The 19,320-nt window shown below is 53.8% G+C and overlaps 7 protein-coding genes across 7 annotated transcripts; 3 read left to right on the top strand and 4 right to left on the bottom strand.

Moving 5' to 3' along the window:
• Positions 1-54: 54 nt before the first annotated feature.
• Positions 55-2,832, bottom strand: J4E79_010499 (uncharacterized protein; the record flags this gene model as incomplete). The annotated part of the gene is made up of 1 exon (XM_049359336.1): positions 55-2,832. One exon carries the CDS (start codon positions 2,830-2,832, stop codon positions 55-57), a length of 2,778 nt encoding a protein of 925 aa, XP_049206147.1.
• A 757-nt stretch (positions 2,833-3,589) lies between these two features.
• Positions 3,590-4,938, bottom strand: J4E79_010498 (uncharacterized protein; the record flags this gene model as incomplete). Its single annotated transcript, XM_049359335.1, has 3 exons — positions 3,590-4,014; positions 4,061-4,560; positions 4,613-4,938. The coding sequence occupies 3 exons, from the start codon at positions 4,936-4,938 to the stop codon at positions 3,590-3,592; spliced, it is 1,251 nt and encodes a 416-aa protein (XP_049206146.1).
• Positions 4,939-5,990: 1,052 nt separating this feature from the next.
• Positions 5,991-7,000, bottom strand: J4E79_010497 (uncharacterized protein; the record flags this gene model as incomplete). Its single annotated transcript, XM_049359334.1, has 2 exons — positions 5,991-6,244; positions 6,391-7,000. 2 exons carry the CDS (start codon positions 6,998-7,000, stop codon positions 5,991-5,993), a joined length of 864 nt encoding a protein of 287 aa, XP_049206145.1.
• Positions 7,001-8,546: 1,546 nt separating this feature from the next.
• J4E79_010496 (uncharacterized protein) lies at positions 8,547-9,629 on the top strand (the record flags this gene model as incomplete). Its single annotated transcript, XM_049359333.1, has 1 exon — positions 8,547-9,629. The coding sequence occupies one exon, from the start codon at positions 8,547-8,549 to the stop codon at positions 9,627-9,629; it is 1,083 nt and encodes a 360-aa protein (XP_049206144.1).
• A 4,176-nt stretch (positions 9,630-13,805) lies between these two features.
• Positions 13,806-14,199, top strand: J4E79_010495 (uncharacterized protein; the record flags this gene model as incomplete). Its single annotated transcript, XM_049359332.1, has 3 exons — positions 13,806-13,922; positions 13,976-14,023; positions 14,071-14,199. 3 exons carry the CDS (start codon positions 13,806-13,808, stop codon positions 14,197-14,199), a joined length of 294 nt encoding a protein of 97 aa, XP_049206143.1.
• Positions 14,200-15,970: 1,771 nt separating this feature from the next.
• On the bottom strand, positions 15,971-16,679 carry J4E79_010494 (uncharacterized protein; the record flags this gene model as incomplete). The annotated part of the gene is made up of 2 exons (XM_049359331.1): positions 15,971-16,523; positions 16,600-16,679. 2 exons carry the CDS (start codon positions 16,677-16,679, stop codon positions 15,971-15,973), a joined length of 633 nt encoding a protein of 210 aa, XP_049206142.1.
• Positions 16,680-17,534: 855 nt separating this feature from the next.
• Positions 17,535-19,051, top strand: J4E79_010493 (uncharacterized protein; the record flags this gene model as incomplete). Its single annotated transcript, XM_049359330.1, has 2 exons — positions 17,535-18,093; positions 18,144-19,051. The coding sequence occupies 2 exons, from the start codon at positions 17,535-17,537 to the stop codon at positions 19,049-19,051; spliced, it is 1,467 nt and encodes a 488-aa protein (XP_049206141.1).
• Between the last annotated feature and the right edge of the window lie 269 nt (positions 19,052-19,320).

Genomic DNA, 19,320 nt, shown 5'->3' with positions numbered 1-19,320 from the left:
GCCCCTAACCCCCACCAATCGTCCTCATCGCCCTTGCAGCAACCCTACAGATCCTTACACCTCCTCCTCTTCCTCCAAAACCTGCACAACACCCCCGTTCATCGACTTCGCATCCAGCAAATCTCTCAGCCGATTCCCACCAGGCGTAAACTCCATCCCACGTCTCGCGTCCTCTGCAATCTTCCTATCGATCGCTTGATCCAGACTACTCACGATGGCTTTGCTTGGTGTACGTGTTGCATTGCGGTCCAGGACGGGTATGCGGCGGTTTACTGGGGTTTTAGCGGCGGTTATGGGTTGGCGGAGGTTGTTGTTGACGGCAGCAGCGTTACGGGGCGCTGGAGCTGGGGTTTTCGGGGCCGGGGTCTTTGGAGCCGGCGCGCTGGGCTTAGATCTGGGCGTTGATGGAGCACTTGGCTTTGTTGAGAAAGGTCTCGATTTGACATCTTTGGCAGGAGGGAGGGCTTTTGGAGTTCTAGCTGGTGCAGGTACCTTGGCAGGTGTGAGGATCTTCGCAGGTGAGCCGTCTGGTGTAGTAGACTCGTCCGCCTGGCCTCCTGCCTGTGTCTTCGCTGAAGTGTTCTTAACTGCGACCGTAGGACGGTTGATCTGCGCCTTCTTCCGATCCTCGTCGTGCCAATTAGCAAGTCGGTCAGCAATGTCTCCCGCGCTGGCAAACTCTTGTTCATACGGTCGCGGACCCGCCGAAGGAGCTTGAGTGGCTGTAATGGAGGGGACCACAGGTTTCCGGATCGGAACAGGTCTGGTGTTGACCGGAGCAGTTGGTACGTTTGGTAGACGCTCTTTCAATGCTGCGACGGCCTTGATATGACCCGAGATACTGGCAGGCGGCTTCGATCCAGCTTGAGGGACAGACTGTGTTCGCATCCTGGGCTTGGCGGCGTTCACTGATGGTATGCGGCTGTGTGGAGAGCTGAGTGTTGTTGTGCTTGGAGGTGCCACGGGTTTGGCTGGGGTCGCTGGGGTCTTGCGTGGTGTACTAGTCACAGCACTAGACTTGCTTGTTGCTGACACTGTGGTCTTTGATCGAGGGCGGGATCTTTCGGGAACCGCAGTTGTAGTCGCACCCATACGCTGAGGAGTTTCCTTCTTAGCTGCAAGAAGACGGTCTCTCGTCGCTTGTGCTGAGGTCGGAGCACTAGATTTCAATCGTGGTATACCTGGCGTGCCGGAGACCTTCAACGATGCTAGTGAATTGCTAGTACCTCTTACTCCATTCGCTTGTACGGTCGCAATCGATGGGTTGTCGGAGTTGGCTCTACTGAGGGTTTTTGGTGTACCAACAACACCTGGGCTTCTGATATCTTGCTGGCCTCTAACGAAGTAGTCGTTCGACATTGCAGGGAGCTCGTTCAGATTGAGCGGGCCGCAAAACGCTGGGTCGACAACGCCTGCCGAGCGGCGCATCGTCGCTTCCAGATTGGCCATGTCCTTTTGCATCTTCAAAAGTACGCTTGGATCAGTCCCCACTCGCCTCTGGTGGCTTGTAGGTAGGGGCTTCAAAGAAGCAGTCTCCATATCTTGCCACCTGACCTGTTGTTCTTGCTGCGACGGCGCTTTCTGAAGGGTCTCCGACCTCCGCTTTGGGAAGAGAAGCGGGCGATGTGGTGGGGCTGGTACCTCGCGAGTCGCGTTCAAGGTGTTGGAAGACCCTAGACTGGCTGCACGTAACGGCAGTGCAGGTCGCGGTTCGCTTGACACGTCCGCAGTATGATCTGTGGTAATGGAAGAGGGAAGAGGTGCCTCGGTTGATCCAGACGACGATGACTCAATCTGGTTACTCTCATCCTGTCCTGGGTCGACTGACGCAGGTTCACGTAGGTTCAAAGACCCTCTCTTGCTGACATCGGAAGCAGGGCCGGCATTGGTCATCGTGGTCGTACCATTGGCGGACATCCGCAGGAAAGAAGGCGACTCTCCCAGCTTGAGCTTCTCAGAGGCCTTGCGTAAGGGCGTCGGTATAGGGGAGATCATGTCGTTGTTGTAGGCGGTTCCCCAGTCACGCGTGCTGGTAGTGCTGCTGATGAGGCTTGCCATTAGGTGTCCGATGTTTTCTGGGCACTTGTTCGCTGGTGGCGCCTGCCTCGTGGTTTCGTGGTGCGGGGCTGAGTCTGTGGCAGTCGCGACCAAGTTTGCTGGAGCGTGCTCGTCCTTCAGGTCCACAAGACGTTCGGGTGGCATTCGGAGTGTCTCCTCTGGCCCTGATAGGAGTTCTCTCGCCAGGCGAGCAGACGTCTTGAGCGGATCTACGGGTGAGTCGTCTTGTTCAATCGAGCGCTTGATGGGACTTCCTGGTCGATTACTTCCAGGTGTCTTGAGCAAGCCTTTTCTCTGCGGAGTGGCAGTAGCTATCTTGGCAGGGCTCTGCTTCACTGCGCTGTGATTCTTTCGCGGGCTGGGTGTTGACCCAACAGGAGTTCGTGGATCCGTATCTTGCTTGTGCATCCTCGCCCGCGTCGGCGTACCAAACAACGGCCTCGCAGGGCTCTGCTTGGTCGTCTCATCACGCTTGAGCGGGCTGCGCGTCGCCCTCGTGGGTGTACTCACTGCATTCTCTTTCGTCGGGCTTGCTTTCTTCAACGGGCTAGGCGTCCTGGTCCTCGTGGGCGTGTCTTCTCCCTTTGGCGTCTGGCTCTTGCTTGTCGTTCCGCTCTTCTTTGGCGTGATCTTGTTGGGGGGCAGTTCAATTGAGAAGTAGAACGCGCCCTGGCCAACTTCGAGCTTCATCGGCGATGGTTGTGTCCTCTTGGGAGTATGGCGAACTACGACTGGGCTGTCGCGCGCCTTCTCGAAAGATTTCTGGCTCTCCATGGGCGGACGCGACGGTGTCGCAGGCGGCATCGAGACTGCTCGCAGAAAGCGTCGGTGCAATGGAGTAGAGTCGGGAGTCGAGGGACTGCCGTGCTTTTTAGGCGACGGAAACGTTGTGGTAATGGTGGCTGTAGATCCTGCGCTGTCATTTGGTACAGAGGCTGGCGTGGTGGTCGGGCTCGCACTGTAGGTCCTAGCGGCTTTAGTCGGGTTAGTCCCGGGAGCAGCATCAGTGAACGCCTCCATCATGTGATCCCGTCTAGGATGAGACGGCCAGCAACTGTCGAGGAGATCAAGAGCGCCCAACACAGAGCTGCTAAACGGAATGCAAAGTATGCAAGCCTTAGGAATTTAACAAGACAGTCGCGACAAATGTTTTGCAATCAGCTGTGTAACAAACAAACATCAGATCGTCCCGCATATGCATACTGCCGTGAGACATGCAAGAGACTGGTTTCTTTTTGAGGATTTGGGTCTCATCGGAAATTAGCGTAAACCCAGTTCATCAAAAGCAACGTGCTCCGGGAACATGTGGAGACGACATGGCACGAGCTCCCTGCCAAAAAAAGATGCCTCGCGCTCTCGCGCCTCACTGGCAAAGGAAGACATGCACAGGCGCAATTGAATTTGTGAACAATCGATTCCTGCCCAAGAGTAAGCAGAACTCCGTCTACAGGGTCAGGTCTAGGTATCACGCTGTTACCGAGTGATCCGATGCAAGGAATATCCCACGCGACTATTCAACACTTCTGTACATCTATAGCTTCTCCTTCAAGCTCGACTTTAATCTCCTCTCGACGGCATCAAGATATTCATTGGTGGTGACCCAAGACGCCCGGTCCTTCTTTCCACACGCAAGGGCCAGATCCTTAGTCATGATCTTGTCGATATCCACAGTGTCCACGCAAGCCTTCTCGAGCTGCTCGGCGAAAACGACGAGCTCAGGTGTGTTGTCCAGCTCACCACGCTTGGCCAGACCTTGTGTCCAGGCGTAGATGGAGGCGATGGGGTTGGTGGAGGTCTCGTTGCCCTTTTGGTGTTCGCGGAAATGGCGGGTGACGGTACCGTGCGCGGCTTCGGCCTCGAAGGTCTTGCCGTCAGGGGTGATGAGGGTCGAGGTCATGAGGCCGAGGGAGCCGAAGCCTTGGGCGACGATATCGGATTGGACGTCTCCGTCATAGTCTGGGAATGTTAGCGAAGTCGCAATGATAGTAGGAGGGATACGCACTCTTCATGGCAATGATGTAGCCGCCCTCGCTCTTGATCATTTGGGCGACCATGTCGTCAATCAGGCGGTGCTCGTACCAGATCTTGGCAGCCTCGAACTCCTTCTTGTACTGGCTGTCGTAGATGGCCTGGAAGACATCCTTGAACTTGCCGTCGTATGCCTTGAGAATGGTGTTCTTGGTGCTCATGTACAGCGGCAGCTTCTTGTCGAGCGCCATCTTGAAGGAAGCATGTGCGAAGCCGGAGATGGACTCGGTGGTGTTGTACTGGGTTTGCGCGACGCCGCCCTCCGCTGGGAAGTCGTAGACCTTGATGACCTCAGGCTTGCCGCCCTTGGGTGTGAAGACCATCTCGAGTGTGCCCTCGCCGGGGATAACGCGGTCCTTCGCACGGTACTGGTCGCCGAAAGCGTGGCGGCCGATGATGATGGGCTGCTTCCAGCCGGGTACGAGACGGGGGATGGTGGGGATGACGATAGGCGCGCGGAAAACGGTTCCTCCTCTAGAATGTGTTGTCAGTTATGTCCTCCCCTTCATCTCAATGTGCGCCATACAGGTGGTTGCGGATGGTGCCATTTGGCGACAGCCACATCTTCTTGAGCTTGAACTCCTCGACGCGCTGCTCGTCGGGGGTGATGGTCGCGCACTTGACACCGACAGAGTACTTCTTGATAGCCTCTGCGGCGTCGAGCGTCACCTGATCGTTGGTCTCGTCACGGTAGGGCAGGCCCAGGTCGTAGTACTTGAGGTCGATGTCGAGGTATGGGTGGATGAACTTGTCCTTGATGACCTGCCAGATGATCCGGGTCATCTCATCGCCGTCGAGCTCGACCACGGGGTTCTTGACCTGGATCTTCTTGATTCCCTGCGAGGACGCCATCCTGTACTGTCCAATTCGAGTGTATAGGCTGGGTGCTGGTGTTGGGGCGCTGTTTGCGGATGTTCGTCGCGGGCTCGAAAACTGGGCCGATCTCGCAGCAGTCTGGGAAGCTAGGCAGCGCGTCGCAAAGGAGCACGTCTTTGGGCGGGGGAGTCGTGCGATGGACGCCGCAGCGCGGAAAGCGGCGGGCGCAGTAGTCGCAGGCCTCATGGCGAATGGGTGGTGTGGTATAACCTCGGAAAGACGAGTCCAAGGGAGTCCAGAGGGAGTTTCTTCGCTACCGGCCGCGGTCCCGATTGCGCAATGCGGCGAAGATACTCGGCTGATAGGGCAGACGGCAGCCTCTAGTCGACGGAGTCGCTAGCGGGGTAACGAAAGCCGAGGAATTTCTCTCTCTTTAATTCTCCAGTCTGCCAGGGTGAACACGGCCCAGACCAGCGAGCAGCACGTCGCTCGGTGGAACGGCTAATACCCCACAGGCGCATTGTGGCGGCAGATGTTCCTTCGTGGGCTGTCATGCGCGAGCTCTCATCCTACAGCGCGGGGCACGCCTGTCATATGACGCGAGCCCGCGCTTGACGTATTGGCGTGGTCATGGCACGACATGGCTTCTGCAATGACACTTGATCGGCGGCGAGTGTTTGCGGTTGAGCGGTGCAAGTTCAGGACCGACGCAGTATGGGGCATGAGGTGGTATATGTAAGTTCCTTCCCTGCATTCGGATCCCCTCAAAACAACACGCGCGCGTCGCGGCTGCCGGATCCGCTCCGACTCGACGCGCCCACGACTTCTGTCATTGGCCGCCTGAGCAGATTTACTTTTGCTACAAGGCGTGGCGTTGATCGAGCTGCCTGACTGGATCGAGCACTCCGACACCGCAAAAGAGATGGAATTGAATGTGACAATCGTCGATGTTATTAGGTTGGACGCATACACTCTTTCAAAGCAGCCAAGACCATCCAGATCTAAGACCGGCAATCGCGTCTGTCTACCAGCCAAAGGTCTAACTATCATCAGTCCTCCCATATATTCTGACTCGCTCTCCCTAGCTCTCACAGCTTCGCGAAGATCTTGTGTAGACGCATGACGTTACTTCCTTCGTCGCGTCTGTCGACCTGATCCGAAATGACTATTGATCCGACCATTGCATCTTGCACTGGAGTGGCCACTGGTTGGGACACAAATGCGACAATGCAAACCTCGTTGTTTTCACACAGGAAAACATGGATTTTACTAATGAACATGTTGCCCAGATCTGCCTTGTGTTGAACCAGCATGTACCCAAAGCCTTGTACGTTCGGGGTTCCTGTCCATGAGTTAGCCGAGATACTCTTCCAGGATAAGACGGTGGTCTCAAGTGAGCCTTGGGGTTATGCTCTACTGCAATGAAGACGACACAGCCCCGATTACGCTACGAGATACCTGAACCCCTCTAAGATGGGTGCAACTTACCCAAGATAGCACGGAACTGCCATGTGCCGGCTAGGAAAACGTGACCAGGCCACCTCCTCATTGCTAGGTTATTATCCCTGAAAATCCTCTCGCACACTGATAACGTCTGTGTGTTCGCGATCCCAAGCGATAAGAAATACCGAAGATTGTTAACAGGAAGATTATTCGCCTCGGTCATGGCCTTCCATTTTATCCAGCCAACATCGGAGAATTGATGGAGTTTTGGCATGTCTTCTGGTTTCAGCGGCGGCTCTCGCTCCTTGCCTGCCGTATCTGGGCCTTTGCGACTTATGGCAATGATAACACCATCTTGCAGATTCACAAGCATAGTGTAATCAGCGTCCGAAGCCCGGTATTTTTTTCCGTCGACGTTGTAAGTTTGCTTATCAACACTGATATCTGCAGTGGGGTCTTGGTGCACTATAATGGTGAGACGATTGGGACCCTCTTGGGCATCCGTCTTCCAAGGAAGCTGAAGGCCCTTCAGTGCCACATCAGCTCCCCACCAGAAGCTGCTGAGGTCATCGTAAGCTTGCGATATCTTGACACCGTCATGCCATCCCCAGTCTCGGAGGTCTTGAGGAGTTTGAAAGGGAGATTGTGCGGTCATGCGGGGAGGTGCAAATTGAGCGCCGGCCTCGCTATTGGAGTGCTGCATCGACCATTCCAGGGCGCATCCTTTTTGCTTGCAATGGTCGTAATACGCGTCGGGCGCTGGAGTCACTGTTACGTCTGATGGTGAATCCGAGTCGTCGGGGTCACCGGCAACAAGGATCTTATCAAGTCCACCCGGGATCGTAAAATTGACAGCGAGAAGGTCGTTATTTGGGCAACTAGAGTCTGAGTCAACTACAGCGACATGTAATCAAACAGATGTGGTACTTGATAGAAGGACGTAACCAGAACAACAACTCGACTAGAGGCACGATACCTACCTTTGACAAACCTCGCCTGCGACAGCAACGATGAGGGTTGCTAACCCGAGGAGCCCCGAGATCCGCATGTTTTGGAATAGTCAATGGGATAGCGGAAACAAGAAACAACGGTTGAGAAGTGAGAGCCGTACAGATTTGGTGCACTCAATGAGCATAGGTCAGTGCTCGGCAGCGCCTACTAGTTCCTTCACTGGAGGTAAAGTGAGGGAGCTGAAGTGTAGATAACGAGGCGGTCTTTCCCCGACTTATCCGCTTCTGTCGCGCTGAACGTGCAATGGCCCGCTCCCTCCACTGACACACTCTACCTTCACAACCAGTGGCAAAGCTTTGATCACTTAGTCGGTTTCTTCATCTGAAAACCAGGAAATCGGTTGTGAGCCATTACTACACGCCCCCGAGGATGACAGAGGTACTTACAAACGCGGCAACGCTGCTTTCACTAGCAACAAGAACCTGCGACTCTAGCCGGACTCCTACATCGAGTTCAACCAAGAAACTGCGTCGCCCACTGCCAGGATGTAGCTCTCAACCTTTCAAATCTGCGAGATCTGGCAAGCGCGGAAGACCATGGGCAAGAGTTGGAAATGCCATACAATAGCTTGTATCTGGCGAATACGATGTCTTGACACCAACGGAGGAGCTTGACGACTACTACGAACGTCTCATACCTTACTTCCGACGCCTGTATTAATCTATCCGAGCTTGATCTATCAATTTATACGAGATCCACATCTTGATGTAGTGTAAAAGCTACAGCGACACCTTCGTGCGCGCGACATACCCATAAGCTGCCGCGATACACACCGCTTTTACCAAACCACGACTTACCAAAGCTGATGAAAGTTCTATAACATCAGCATGTCCACTCCGCATTACCCCAAAATAAGCAGTGACGGAGAGCCAGACCAACTCTCAGACCTCATGCTCTAGCTCTACTGCGAACGCGGGAGCTAGCTCTGGAAAGGCCGCCCAGCTTCTCCTCCTGTCAGCCAGTCTACACGCCCCTCTTCTCTCTTTTCACTTTCACGGTGAACCAGACCCTGAACCTAGCACCTCTCTAGCGGCAGTAGCCTAAATCCCCGTGCACACTATCCCCATTGCTACAACACTCCATGACCAAAACATGTGACCTCCTCCAGCAATCAATTCCCTCTTTCCTCCCCTCTTATTCGCCCTCCCTTCCCGCCCAAAGACCGCCGCAAAATCACAAACGAAAAAGCCATGACCCGACCTAAAGGCACTCCAAACAAGCACCCCCGACCATCCAAACCCAAGCCGGTCAAGCAACCCCGACCCATAACGCCCAAGAAACCACGCTCATACGGCCCCAAACCCATCCCAGGACCCAACGGCAACAAGCTAAAACAAGCGCAATACTTCCGCTTCGCGAAATACGACGTAGCCATCTACCACTACCGAGCCTCCTTCATCTCAGTCCCCAAATTACGCTCCTTGCTCAACCGCCCATCCCACGGCTTCGTCTGCGCGCTGCGATCCGACGACCCGTTCCGTAAGAAACCCGTTCCGGCTGGCGACGAAGTACCATCGGGGTGCCTCGAAGTCGGCTACCTGGCTGATGTCTTCCAGCTCGGTGGCTCGGCGCTCGGATTTCGCACGGGGGATAATGTGGTAGAGTGGCTGTGTTTCGATCGCGATGTCAGGGCTAGTATTCTGGATAACCTCGATATCGACACGCCGACGGCGACCGGGGGGATGCTGTTTGAGCATGTTGCTGATATTGGGAGATCGCCGACTACGAGTAAGTGCAGTAGGAGGTTAGTTTGGACGGAGCATAGGGATTGGTATGATGCTTTGGAGAGGGCGGGCAGGATTCCGATGAGGGTTGGGGTGCGTTGGACGGGGTTTGGGGAGAGGTTGCGGGAGGATCATTTAAGGAAGTGGGTTGAGGCTGGGGGGACGCTGGATGCTGAGGGGGAGGTTGTAAGAGATCGGATGCTGACTGCTGAAGCGGAAGTTGTGCGCTATCAGCAGGATCGAGAAGTCGGTGGGACACTGGTCACTGAGGCGGAGGCCCTGCCCGATGACAGAGCAGAGACCATCACGCAGGCTCATCAGCGCGACACCAATAGCCCGGAGACGATCGGTCGGCGCACGCCTGTGTTCCGCGATGAACCGGCCAGTCAGCACTTCGCGTCGCCGCAGTCCTCCAAGTCGAACAAGTCGCGCTCGTCGGGCACTTCTGTACTCAGCGACCGGAGTACGAACATGCGACAGAAGGAATCTCTTCCGTTGCTGCCCGAGAAGTCGAAACAGGAGCTACTACTAGAAGGTAAGTACGTTTGATTCGTCTCCCCTTGGAGAAGGCTTTGAAAGAACGCCATCGTAGCGAAGGCATTGCATCGGATCTCTTAGCCTTCTACTTGTACAATGATACCCGGGGCTTGCTCAACTAGCAATCTATTAATGTGTAATTACGAAGAAAGTCCCCATTGAGCACAGCCCGACCGGCTAGGAACAAGTCGTATCACCATTGTGGTTTTGGTAACGCGCTCTAGCTCTTTGTGTGATTTACCAACAGATTTAAGTCGTTTACGCATGACCAAGAGTATTTTGAACCACACCAAGCCGGTCTGGGGAAAAGCTGCACACCCTGGAGCCTACCTTGACGTTGAGTCAACCACTTTGGTGGATTTTGTCTTGATGTAGTCCGCAGGCCTGTTCAGGTTTTTTCGTGTATGAGACGATACGATAGACAACGCGTGGTTGTCGGGCTTGAGGAGAGTACGTCGTAGCAGTCTGGCTAGGTTCGGGGGCGTTCGGGCGTTACAGCTGTAACCTCGAAGGTCATGCTAAGGACACCTGCGTTATATCTGTATCGTGGTACGTGTATCCAGGAGGAGTCTGATAGTATTGCGCGGTCCAGTCTCTGGGTTATCGGAACGTGTTTGTCGAGTGCTTGAGCGCGACCGTATGCGGCAAACGTTGATAGGTCGTATTCTTTCGTCTGAGCCTTTCCTGGACACGAAGACGATGCAGTAAAGATTTAAGACTAGATTGGCGAGTGTTGACGCATGGCGTTCGGTATTCTAGATGTAGCTGGACCTCGTCAGCATCCAAGTTGAAGCAGACCGTCCATGTGCGTCCTCTTTCTTCGAATCGATGACAATACAGAACAAAAACCAGATCCTTCGAGGGGTGGAGCAGAGGAGGGCTTCCAGCCAACTGTCAAGACATTCGTGAGGCTCACGACTCCGGCTCCGCAATAAGCAAAGTCAAGGGAGGAAGTGGGCCGCTTCGCCAACTCAAAGGATCGGCATCTGAAGCGCACGAGCTTCTACCACAACTTCTATTGGTCGCCTTGCTTCCAAAAATCTCATTCACTCATGTCATTCACGCATGCCGTGTCGACTGGTGTTACCGAACGCCGCGCAGTCGGCAGGAGTACATCGTGGTGTCCGTCCCGGCTTAGGGCGTAATCGGATCGGCAAACAGGGTTACGACTTCGGAAATTACGAAGCCTCACTTTTTCACAGAACCATTTGTGAAGGTGCGTTTGTGGAAGAAGTTGGTAAGACTAGAGCAGGTACTGGGTCTTAGCAAGACCTGCATATGATGCGCTGCATGCATTTTGCCGCGATCAACAACGGCGAACGCGCATTGACAAGGACGGTTGACGTGGCACGCGAGATCCACGGTTCGTGCTCGGAATGCCGCTCGTGGCGAATTTGTGATGGCACTTTGCTGAAGATGTTGCAGGCCGCATGTACAGATTGCGATCAAGCAAGAGCAAATAGTGTTCCTCGTCACTTCGTTCGGCTGCGTTCCGCCTCGACTTCTAAGAGCGTGAAGCCTTGTGCCTATTGCATCCATCTTTGTCCGTCAACGAGACAGCCATCGTGTCCAACCACCGGATGAAGCGTGTGCTGTTCACAGGATTTTGCCGTTGTGGGCTCGGTCGCGGTGTGATGGTGGTGGCGTGGGACCATGGAATGAAGCTGACGCGATTAACTGACACAGAACAGCCATCTGTAGAAGGGATTTCCCTGTGGAAGTATCTGAGTGGCCACATATAGTAATCGTTAGCAGAATTCGTGCCAATTGTCTCACACGTAGTCCCGCTGACCCATGCTCCGGTTCTACTGTTCGAACAGGGCAGACAAGGGCTGAAGGCAGCTTACTAGTCTGTGGCGAGTGGGGGTTTGGACGGTATCTTCCTTTGGGCGCATCGCCTATCGGGTCTCAATCAGGGTGTGCTAGACTCCATAGGCATGGAAGACGTCACAGAACGCATTGCCTGATACCCTCCCATCTCCAGTGTGCCAGTCGTCCGTCGTCGTTGCCTATTCGAAGAGCCATTGCTCTGCAAAGTGACAGCCCAGTGACAGTCGTGAATTTTGTCAGGACACGTCTGCAGGATTGCTAGCTGACCCTAGGGACACGATGTTGTCGAGATTGTCGCCCCGAATGATCACAACCGGGCTGAGCCTTGTCAATGTCCGGTGAACAAGGCCTTAAACATGTCAAAAGCTATACGAGATCGGAGAGCAGTCGTACGATAGAGCAGAGTGGCAGCGGGGCGACTTCTCGGGCTTATGATTTCGGCCGCTTTAACGAACAGTTGTTTTTGAAAGAGTTGCTCTCTGCCGGAAGCGGTAGCCGTACCTTGCTTGTCAGATCCTACCTACGATCATCCGTCCCTGAAATGCGCTTTCTCGTCAACACTAGGTGCATTACTTCCAAGCCGCTCGGATCCCCTGCATTGCTACTGTATAGTCACGGTAGGTACGCTCTCTGGTCTTGCGTTAGTTGCGGAGTACCTCGGGTTGCGCCATCTTCCGCTGTCTTCCAGTAAGGCCGGTAAGTAGGAACCGCCGACTGAATATGGCGTGATCACGCATTCGATGTGCCCGGGGTTCCTCGTAGCCCGCGAAATGGCCGCAACCAGGTTTTGCCTCCAAACTCATAATGCCTCACAACATCCACTGCGTCGTGTCGTCTCATCAGTGACATCATGACGTAGGTCGACAATTTCGGGGACACCTTGACACCGGATGCAAGGTGAGGTGGCGTACGAGGCGACTGCATGGTGGATTCTGCGGGGTAGTCCGGTGCATAAGGTGCTGTAGGTACAGTATGTTGGCCACGACGATGGAATGCTTGTTGTGATGGAACCTAAACGCTCGGACGTTGGGCATTGGGCACATGTTCATGAAGTCGCACACGTGTACACGACTCATGCGGCGTGTGCAAGAGCCGAGACCGCCGTTAGGATGCAACTCCGGTGGTGATCCTGTACTTTCGAGCAATGATACGCGTTCGTTGAGGTTTGTTGGCCGCAAGAGATGATCTATGCCGAAGGGAACAGAACGCATGAACACCTCAGATGAACAGCTTCACAATCGAAGCGATAGCACCAGGTGTTGCTGAACGCTCTCTTCTTGCCATTGGCACCACATGCCGTAATCTATCACCTTTCCTGGTAGTGTCGAAGTAGATCATCAATGACAAGCGGGGTAAACCAGGCTCGCCTCACAGTGAGATAGAGTTGCCAGATGGTGTTGGCGCTTAGTCCGTCTGCTGTGGAAGAAGCCCAAGGGCTCGGGTACCGTTGTTGCGTCAACCAAGGTACATGATGGTGGATACTATAGGGTCTCGGCTCGGCTCTTGGAATATTCAAAACCTGGAACATCCCCGTAGCTGGATGCATTCATACCCATAGCAGCGCGTGCGGAAGGGATCTCCTGGATGCGATCGCGCCTTCGCTTAACAGATCTAGCGGTGAAGCCACGCTGGCCGAATTTAGACACCGCGACACTGTGTTCCTTCTGCTGTGCGATTACCGTGGGGCGACTGGGTGTCACCCATCGTGGAAGTTGAGCCGGGGTATGATCGGCGTCGAGGTTTCTCCGCTAGAAACCTTTGGCGCCAAGTTCATCGCATCTGGAAGAACAGGTTGAGCCCGCTGGCTTGGAACTGCAAGAGGGTGTGGGAGTATCACATATCGCAAACCCCTTTGGAGCGTTTGGTGGCGAAGAGATCGTCTTTAAGCATCCGTAGTTGTCGCGAGAGACCATCCATCTGCAGACGTGGCAGCTGCGTTGGCCGCTCCAGCAATTAGCGCCGAGATGCGAAGCATAACGAAACCGCAATAGTCCTCCAAGAGTAAGAGATATACCACAAAATGCAGTGGGAATTCCGTGAGTGGTCAATTGCAAAGGGTGCTGCAAGACCCGGTCTTAGTCGCTGCCCAATGGCGGTGATTGGGCTTTCGAGGCGAACAATGAGGCGGACGCGTCCACGCCCAACGGGGGACTTGGTCGCAGCCGATGCATCGCATCCTCATCCGGACTGGAACCGGTGTAGATAGAGTGTATGCAACCGATTCCCCAGTCGCAAGGCTGCGAGTCAGATGTATAAGTCCCCAGCGCGCCCAACCTTACCATCATCCCCAGCCCGCGAACATCGAGTCCAGCCAACATTGCAATACCCTGCCGACGTGACCATCCCAACACCATCATCATGGCTGTGCCCAACTCGTACTTCGTGCCAGGCTTCGGCATCTCAAGAGCCGTTATTCAGAACGAGATACGCTATCATTGCGGCCCGGATGCGATTGTTCGGCCCTACACCTTCCAGGTACTTTGCAATGGTGGTTGTTGAGTATAGCAGAACGCTAATGGTGTCGACAGGGACGCGACGGATTTCTGATAACCACCATCGGACCACCGCTGACCAAGGTAGCTCAAGCATATCCTTACTTTGTGTATGAAGGCTGACTTGATAGGCACAAATCGATGACCTAAAGATGTCTTCCTTGGAATACGAGGAGAAGCAGTCTCGCATCGCCGACGAATCCCACGTCTTCGTAAACGCACCTATCCCAATAAACCAACGCATAAGACGAAGTACATGATCGCGGCGCAAGAGACAACCTTGATTTCACTTCGTGCCATGGTCTAGGAGTTCGAAGAGCATGCGCCCTATACCCAAATTTCCGTTTAATACGTTCACCTCTTTCTCGTCAAGTATTCTTTAGCGTGCATTTATCCCTGGGCGGACCGACTGATGAGTTATGGTATACGGACCATTATGATGTCTCGAGGCTTCGAGTTGGCGTTTCGGTTTTGTGGGGAGGATAAATTGGCTACCACGTTGTTGTTGACAATACGTGAGATGCATTTCGCTTTAATGCAGAAAAGAATGTCTGTTCCTTCATGATATGCTCCAGTTTGCAGTCTTGTTACCATGTGACGCCCTTCTTCCAACGTGAGAACCTAGATCTGGCGTTTCCGGGGATACTGCGCGTAAGGAAGACATCGTCTGCTCTTGGTTCTTGGTTGAGAGTTTCGTAGGATGCCCCCGAAGTGGTTTCAGTCGTCGAATCTGTTGCCTTCGTTGGCTGAGTGTGAGCCTGAGGTCTGTCTTTTGGCATTTTCAGGCAGCCAGGGCTACGAAACTAGATGAGCGGAAATGCGAACGAAGAGTGCCTGCCTCAGCACTTGGGCGCCCGCCCCATGATGTATTCACAAGGCAACTTGGCGAGTCGGACCTGGACAGCTGGACTGGTGCCACGTCGCCGATGGATTTGACGTGTATACATACGTAGCGACGAGAACAAGGGCACGACAAGCGTCGAGGAGTTGTTGAGTTGTGATGATGAGGCGGAGCCTGAGCCAGCAGGACGCAGGGACGGATGGCGTGTGATTGGCGCGCATGTAAGCGAGCCAGAGGCTGGTGAAGTGTCGTCACAGCTCAAATGATGCAGCAGTCGTCACATCGCGATTTGAAACAGCGCATAGCTGGATGAGAGCGACGTTGGCATGGTCAAAATAGAGTTAATGGTTGAGTGTCGACCGTATGGTTACCTGGTTCTTTCAGACATTTCCAAGGTTGACCCGACTTGTGTCTGAACGAAGCCGCTTTCTTCAAACGGAGATTCAACGTATTCAATACAAAGGCTTCTACTACCGGTTCATCGGTGAAGCACTTGTGAAGCTGCAATGCGCTGTTGGTCTTTAGTTGGATTCTGCGAAGGCCAATACTTTAGTTTTCTGAATTGCTCTTAACCCTTAGAGGACTAGTGCGCTTCTGAGGGATGAGAGTCGATAAATTTTCACCCGTCTTTCATGCTCTCATCTAACACATCTCTATGTCCATGAGTGTGCAAAGCGCTTAAAGCAGTCGCTGCATGTAGACTGGGCGTGCCGTCGAATGCGTCTCTCCCTAGTTGTGCTGTCGGCCCCCACCTGAACCCCGCTTCCCCGCTTCCCCGCTCAGCCATGCCCAAGCTGGCCTCATCACCCTCTAACATATACGCTCAGATTACTCAATCCTTCATCAATCAGCAAAACAGCAAATTGAAGGCACTTTGGCGTACGTTTGATCCAGTCTGCCTACTCAACGCTTACTAATCCAAATTCTAGGGAGTGGTTAACGCGCTGGCCTGCTAGTCCTTCACAGGAAAGTTAGCCAGTTCCTTCGGGAGCGTGTGTTCGAATCACACAGGTGTCGCAGGAACCAATTTTTTTGCCGTTTCATTCGAGCCAAATGCATTGTTTTTGCTATTAACAGGATCTGGCACGCCTTGCAGGGGAGGGAATACTGTGATGCTCTAATGAATGTCCCTGTTCATGTGTACTGTTCGATGTGCTTGTATTCAATCATACTCTCGACATATTTACAAACTACATCATAGTACACATATCAGCCCCTTGACTTTTGGCGCCCTTCTCAGTCGTTGTCTTTGCGCTCGTCTTTGCAACGTCTTCCAGTACCTGCCTGCACAGCTCCCCTGTCAGCGCGCTGCACTCAGCATAGTGATCGCACAGCATCCTCTGCGCCGCCTGCAGACCCTCGTGTGGCATGACACTCGGCCCCTTGCCCTTCTTGTCCGGGCCATGCTCGGCTAACGTCCATTGTTTCCTCAGGTCTCGCTTCAACCCTAGGACCATCACAGGCAGGTTCTCGTCGTAGTTGAAGTGCTTATTTACGATCGGCAGCCATGTCGATGCAAGAGAATCGAGGGATGCGCGCGAGGAGATGTCGTAGCAGAGGATCACGAATTGCGGGTGCAGGAGAGTGTAGTTCTGGGGCGACGCAGTGTCATAAAACTGCAGCCTGTATGGACGCCCGTAGAGCGAGATGTCGAAGGCGTAGGGCTGGTCGATATCGCGTAGCTTGGGGAGTTCATACGGTGGGAGGTCGTCGCCCTGAGGCTGTACACCGAGTGACAGGCGACTGCGAACACGTCAGTAATGGTAGCAAGACGTCAATCGACATCAACTGTCACGCGAACCGCGCGCGCCGAACTCACGATAAGAACGTCGACTTCCCGACTTCCGAATCGCCCAACAGCAGAACGTTGACCTCTGGAGTTAGAGGGCTGTAATCCATCGCGAGTTCTGGTGGCCTCGCAGGCGCAATCGGATATCAAGGCGGTTCCATGTTTGCTTTTGCCAGTCGATGAAGGAGATGACGAACACATCTGGGCGCGGAGATAGGCGTTAGCTGCACAGTGTCTTGGCAACGAGCGCGAACGCGTCCTGGAGACAATCATCACTCGAACTCCTCATCCATCGCACATCTCAACTCGTAATCGCCAACATGCTACAGACATCCTCGCTCGGCTTGCAGGGACATCGCTATGCGACAACATAGATATCATTCTTCGCGCCATCCTAGCGTGCATCAGTTGCAGCCCTGCGCATTCTCCAGTTCTTCTTCCAGGTCTCACCCCAGACATACTATACATCTACTCGGCTGTGGGGAACCCAGTGCTTGATTCTGACAGCCTCGGAGCGATGCTTATCTGCAACTCACTCACGATCCTGTAGCAACAACCGCCGGTGCCTTGCTAACCCACATTCAACAGTCTTGGCAACGCCTTCGACACCATGGACCAGGAGTCTGGATCCTTTAGAGCATTTTCGCATTCGTTGGCCCACCACCAGCGCCATCATCCGGGTTAGAGTACATTTCGTGTGGCCATAGCAGAAGATAACAGTTCGGACCTGCTTAGAATCGTAGGGCAGGTACGCCAGCCAAGTACGCTTGCTGTCTTGGAGTCTTGGAGAACCGCCTCCCCATTACCGGATGAGGAAGCTGGCAGCAATGCTCTTCTCTAAGAGGCTCGCGACACATAGTACCAAGCCATCGACCTTGAATAAATAAGAACAGGATGGCGACAGTCTGTGTCTGCACGACTCTCAATTTCTACTCGTCGCAGCATTATTATTATCGCTGTCTGCCATGAAGGTCTCCACACTCCTCGGTCTGCTTCCCGGCGCTGTTCTCGCATCCGATGTCTTGAGCGTCGCATTCTACGCGAAAGAGAAGAACCAGCTGTACGACTTCATCTCGGCCAACAGCGAGATTGACTATGGCTGCCGCCCTGTTGTCATGGCTGCGGGTGGCGAGCACAAGCTGCACGCTGTCATCTCAGAGGACCATTTGGACCACTTCAAGCGAAGCCTGGACCCTGAGCTCGTTCGCGTTGAGCTTCTGCACAATATGAACAAGCGACAGACTGCGACTGCACCCATTGGCAAGGGTGATCGCTTCAAGGGTGGAAAGGTTGCGCCTCGCGGTCTCGGTACCAGGAAGCCCAGCGAGTACGCCCAGCTTCAGAGCGCCGGTGTCTTCAATGCCGACGAAGTTTACACCGCCATGAAGGGTCTGGAGAAAGAGTACGGCATGTCCATCTTCACCACGCCACACAAGACCTACGAGGGTGCGAACATCATCGGTGGTGTTGCCAACAAGGCAGAAAAGATCAAGAAGGACAAGCAGTACATTTACTTCACTTCAGGTATGTATTGATCGGTGAAGCTGTTGCGTAGATCAAACTAACTCGAGTAGGAATCCACGCACGTGAGCGCGGAGGACCTGACAACCTGATCTACTTCGTCTCTGACCTTCTTTATGCGAACGAGCACCGTATCGGTCTCACTTACGGCAACAAGAAGTACACCAACAGCCAAGTCAAGAAGGCTCTTGGTGCGGGAGTTGTCTTCATTCCCATGCTGAACCCAGATGGTGTGCGCCACGACCAAGCCAACAGCAACCTATGGCGAAAGAACCGCAACCCAGCCTCTGCTAGGCCCAACGAACCCCTCAGCGTTGGTGTAGATCTCAACAGGAATTTCGACTTCCTCTGGAACTTCACCGAGAAGTTTGACCCTTCCGTCTCCCCAGCTTCAACAAACCCCGCTTCCCAGGCTTTCTACGGCACCGCACCGTTCTCCGAGCCTGAGTCGAGAGACATGGCCTGGGTATATGACGAATACCCCAACATTCACTGGTACATTGACGTCCACTCTGCTGCCGGAACTCTGCTCTACTCATGGGGAGACGACGTCGACCAATCCCACGACCCCAAGCAGAACCTGTTCAACCCTGCATACGACGGCAAGCGCGGTATCGTCGAGGACGACCTGTACAAGGAGTACATTGACCAAGAGGACTGGGACAACATCCGCATCGCAGCTAACCGCACCACCGATGCCATGATTTCCGTCGGAGGCCGCGAATACGTCCCTCAACAAGCTGTTGGTCTTTACCCTACTTCCGGCGCGACAGATGACTGGTCTTTCAGCCGCTGGCAGGGTAACAAGAAGCTCACCAAGGTCTACGGATACACCATGGAGTTTGGTTACCCAACCAACTTCTACCCTACGAGCGAGGAGTACATTCAAAACATCATTGACACCAATGCTGGTTTCATGGAGTTCATTCTCGCTGCTGTTGAGATTGGTCTTAAGGCTTAATTTTCTTCGCTTGATTTGTAATGGTAGTGAAAGGCGGCTCACGGTGCGAGCATGTGGTGGTGATGATGTCATGAGAAACGAGAGACGACGTGTAGTAGTAGTAGTAGTCGTTGCGTTGTAGTATTAGGAGATCAACTCTTATCAGTCGCAACTTGGTACTTTCAAGACTTGACCTAACGCTTGACTGACACATGGCAACCAGCTTAGTATGATTGCGCAGTTCATTGGAAAAAACACCGTGCAGTATACCGTAAGAGACTATCATTCGT

This window comes from Alternaria viburni, assembly GCF_023758015.1.
Source record: "Alternaria viburni strain BMP 2772 chromosome Unknown scaffold_31, whole genome shotgun sequence".
Lineage (NCBI taxonomy): Eukaryota > Fungi > Ascomycota > Dothideomycetes > Pleosporales > Pleosporaceae > Alternaria > Alternaria viburni.
The sequence above is the reverse complement of the archived record's forward strand: the minus strand, read 5'-3'. Positions and strand labels throughout refer to the sequence as shown.